General features: G+C 44.2%; 1 protein-coding gene across 1 annotated transcript in view; it reads right to left on the bottom strand.

Annotated features, from left to right (window-relative positions):
• Positions 1 to 304: 304 nt before the first annotated feature.
• Positions 305 to 4,222, bottom strand: part of EEF1A1 (eukaryotic translation elongation factor 1 alpha 1) — a 4,692-nt gene continuing 774 nt past the window's right edge. Inside the window, exons 2-8 of the mRNA XM_010565778.1 lie at positions 3,881 to 4,073; positions 2,770 to 2,949; positions 2,336 to 2,632; positions 1,927 to 2,077; positions 1,479 to 1,735; positions 1,026 to 1,260; positions 305 to 707 (exon numbers count right to left, since the gene is read on the bottom strand). Of these exons, the coding sequence (XP_010564080.1) occupies positions 583 to 707; positions 1,026 to 1,260; positions 1,479 to 1,735; positions 1,927 to 2,077; positions 2,336 to 2,632; positions 2,770 to 2,949; positions 3,881 to 4,024 (1,389 nt within the window). The 5' untranslated portion in view covers positions 4,025 to 4,073 and the 3' untranslated portion in view covers positions 305 to 582. The remainder of the gene's footprint in view (positions 708 to 1,025; positions 1,261 to 1,478; positions 1,736 to 1,926; positions 2,078 to 2,335; positions 2,633 to 2,769; positions 2,950 to 3,880; positions 4,074 to 4,222) is intronic.

Genomic DNA, 4,222 nt, shown 5'->3' with positions numbered 1-4,222 from the left:
TGGCTTACTCAGTGCATCACAGAACGCACCAAAATACCAAAACTGTTACCTGTTATTTGTGCTATCCAATCTAGAAACTATCTTTAAAGAAAGCACCATAGAAGTAATTTTTTTTTTTAAGGCTTAGATCAGTTAAAACTAAACCTGCAGCTGAATTTCGCTCTACTCTTCAGAAACAACAAATTTTGAGTATTTGCTTTGCAGTTTCTGAACACCCTCAAGTAACATTCATCCTTTCTGATCCCACCAGGGCTGTATAGCGTTTTTCTATGAACTTAACGTTAACCCAAAGAACACAGAGACGTAGCATTGAACTTTTGTTTTAATGGTCTCAAATTCTGTGACAGATTTTTGGTCAAGTTTCCATTTTAAAAAATTTATCGATTTTAAAGACTAATAACTTAAACTGCCACGAAACAAATGGTCCACAAACATTCCTTTCCTTCTGAAGCTTTTACGATGCATTGTAATCATTAACCAGTCTTTTACTATTAAACTTAAATGGCCAATTGAGACAAACAGTTCTGAGACCGTTCTTCCACCACTGATTAAGACCGAGGTGGCAGCTGATGTACAGAATTTTCATTTAGCCTTCTGGGCCTTCTGGGCAGACTTTGTGACCTTGCCAGCTCCACCAGCCTTCTTGTCAACTGCCTTGATGACACCAACAGCAACCGTCTGTCTCATGTCACGCACAGCAAAACGACCTGAAAACAAGAGCATGTTTTTTTATGACTTTTCTCTAGGGCTACATACCCGCAAGCATCATCCGCACAGCAGCAACAGGCAACTCGGGCTAAGTGGGCAAACACCGCTCTAGGACAGTGAACTGCATGAGGCCGGGACAGATACATCATCACCTAGAGAGTACCCCTGCGGCGCTGAAGTTTTGTTCCGCTTCAAGAGTTTCTAATCAAGCCACAGCTTTTAATAGCTATTTACAGAACACACTACATCCCCATACTAGAAATCGAGGAGTGTCTTTTCCAGAGCTCAGCATTAACACATTTTAGGAGATGCCTTACCGAGAGGAGGATAATCAGAGAAGCTCTCAACACACATGGGTTTGCCAGGGATCATATCAACGATGGCAGCATCTCCAGATTTCAGGAATTTGGGGCCATCCTCCAGCTTCTTGCCGGAACGACGATCAATCTTCTCTTTCAGCTCAGCAAATTTGCACGCAATGTGAGCGGTATGGCAATCCAGCACAGGAGCATAACCAGCGCTAATTTGGCCAGGGTGGTTCAGGATAATAACCTAGAAAACCATGAAAGCTAAGTTAACACTGGGATAATTCTGAATACTGATCTGTCTTACACAGCCAGGGCTTTCATGCAATTTGCTTCAAGCAAATACATCTCAGAACACAAGTCTCTGTCACTTTATAGCTTAGCCTACTAGTAAGAACGAACAAGACTAGTATTTCACAATCCACAGCTATGTTCCAAACACCTTCGAACAGCTGCAAAAATTACCTGTGCAGTGAAGCCAGCAGCTTCCATTGGAGGATCGTTCTTGCTGTCACCAGCAACATTGCCACGGCGAACATCTTTCACAGACACGTTCTTAACATTGAAGCCAACGTTATCACCAGGCAGAGCTTCGCTCAGGGCTTCGTGGTGCATCTCAACAGATTTTACTTCAGTTGTAACGTTGACAGGGGCAAAAGTAACCACCATCCCTGGCTTCAGAACACCAGTTTCCACACGGCCAACTGGTACAGTACCAATGCCTACAAAGGGAAAGCAACATTAGTAATTCAGCTCAATGAATACATGCCCTTACAGGAAAAAAACCCCCACTTGAGGCAAGTATACTACATTCTCCACTTTAAAAAAAAAAAGCTCTCAGGCAAACAACTCTATTTCTGTGCCACGCACTACCTGTTGCTGGCAAGTGAGAAGCATTAGAGAGCACACATACCGCCAATTTTGTAGACATCTTGAAGAGGCAGACGCAGAGGTTTGTCAGTTGGACGAGTCGGTGGCAGGATACAGTCCAAAGCTTCAAGGAGGGTGGTTCCACTGGCATTGCCATCCTTTCGGGTAACCTTCCATCCCTTGAACCAGGGCATCTGGAAAAAAAAATAAGCCCAGGCATAAACCATCTGCCAATTTTAATAGCACAAGGCTAAAAAAGACCAAGTGGCTTATCTTATCATTATCACGGTACGCTATTGCAGAGTAACAATTTGTGAAGGGCTGGGATTTCACTTTTGACCTCGACACTTCCAAACATAACTATTAAAAAACACGTGCATTTTACTATTGCAGAATTTATCTCAATAATCCTCCTAGTTTCATTGCTTAACGTAAACGAATGTCAAACCTACGTTAGAGCTAGGCTCCAACATGTTGTCTCCGTTCCAACCAGAAATTGGCACAAAAGCTACAGTGTCTGGGTTGTAGCCAATTTTCTTGATGTAAGTGCTGACTTCTTTGACAATCTCTTCATATCTCTTCTGGCTGTAAGGTGGCTCAGTGGAATCCATCTTGTTGACACCAACAATCAGTTGTTTTACACCTAGAGTGTAGGCCAGAAGGGCATGCTCACGGGTCTGCCCGTTCTTGGAAATACCAGCCTCGAACTCACCAACACCAGCAGCAACAATCAGGACAGCACAATCAGCCTTTGAAAAGAAAAGAAAAAAAACCCCCTCATTATAATGCTTGCACATGTGCCAAGGTATTATGTGAACCCCTCCCCCCCAACCAACCAAGGAACAACCTGCCTGAACTCCCAAAATCCTTAGTTCTATTTACATACCTGAGAAGTTCCAGTAATCATGTTCTTAATGAAGTCTCTGTGTCCAGGAGCATCAATGATGGTGACGTAGTATTTGCTTGTTTCAAATTTCCACAGGGAAATATCAATAGTAATACCACGCTCACGCTCAGCTTTCAGCTTGTCCAAGACCCAGGCATATTTGAAAGAACCTTTGCCCATCTATGAATTTAAAAAAAAAAAAAGTTTAGTTTTTCCCTGCCTTTTTTTTTTTTTTTTTTAAAAGAATGATAGGTATTTGCAGTTAGTTCAGCAGAATCACAGACTGGGTAAAGAGCAAAATCCAAGAATAGTAAGTGGTTTAATGCTGAAAAATGTTGCTGCTCGTGAAACAAGCAACAAGATACACTTGGCACTACTGGTGAGAAATGCCAAATGTTTTCTGTTATTTAACCTGTTGACAGTTTAGCCCTCTTGACAGCTTGTTAATTGCCCTAACACATCTTTACGAGAGATCTCTTGAGCCTAAGCCCTACTATCAAGTGTCCTCTACAAATTTAAATTCTCTTACTAATGCAATCCCTGCAATAATCAACACTTTAACTGCTACTCAGCCCAACATTTGCTACGTTTCATTCTGCGATGTGCTTATTAAGACCTATGCTGTTATTACACAGAAGAACTATGCTCGGTAAGACTTTCCATAGGCTCAAACACCAAAATCCATATCCTTCTCATTTTCAGAAGTAAACCTTATCAGAGCAACTTCTTTAACGTTATCCTCGGCTACGTGTAAGCAAAGACTGCAGCTGGGAACTCCACTTAAGTTACAATTCCAGGCGTAATTACGCAGATGTAGCTTTAGACTACTTTCCCCCCCCACTCGCTCCGCACTTCCCAGCTTGAGCTTTGCCAACTAACATAATGGCGGATTCAACGCTTTGGCGCTTGTTCAGCCACAGGGACAACGGCAGCCTGACCGCCGCCCCGTGGCCATGCAACACTCGCGCCCTTGTTCGGCTAACTGGGGCAGCTGCGACCAAACTGCCTCCCTCTGGCCGCAAAACGGTTTGCAACTTCAGTATCGCAACTCTGTCTCTTTTTACACGTTCCCGCCTGAAGGCATTTTGCGGGACGTCACCGGCCCACGCACCTCGGCGGCTTCCTTCTCGAACTTCTCGATGGTCCTCTTGTCGATACCACCGCATTTGTAGATGAGGTGGCCGGTGGTGGTGGACTTGCCAGAATCGACGTGGCCGATGACGACGATGTTGATGTGGGTCTTCTCCTTTCCCATTTTCGGATGTTAGTCAAGTTCTTTCTTTCGGCAAAAAGAGAATCGACACCTGGAAGTTTCCCCAGAAAAAAAAAAACATAAATAAAAAAAAAAAAAAAACCCCCACGGGTTACGCCTCCCGGAGCGATCGCTCTCCCCCCCGCCCCGCTCGGCGGGAACCCGTCGGCCATGGCGGCCCGGCCGGGATGGAGGCCCCGG

This window comes from Haliaeetus leucocephalus, unplaced genomic scaffold, assembly GCF_000737465.1.
Source record: "Haliaeetus leucocephalus isolate CR32 unplaced genomic scaffold, Haliaeetus_leucocephalus-4.0 Scaffold195, whole genome shotgun sequence".
In the NCBI taxonomy this organism is placed as follows: Eukaryota; Metazoa; Chordata; class Aves; order Accipitriformes; family Accipitridae; genus Haliaeetus; species Haliaeetus leucocephalus.
Note: the sequence above shows the minus strand (reverse complement) of the source record. Positions and strands in the feature narration are given on the sequence as shown.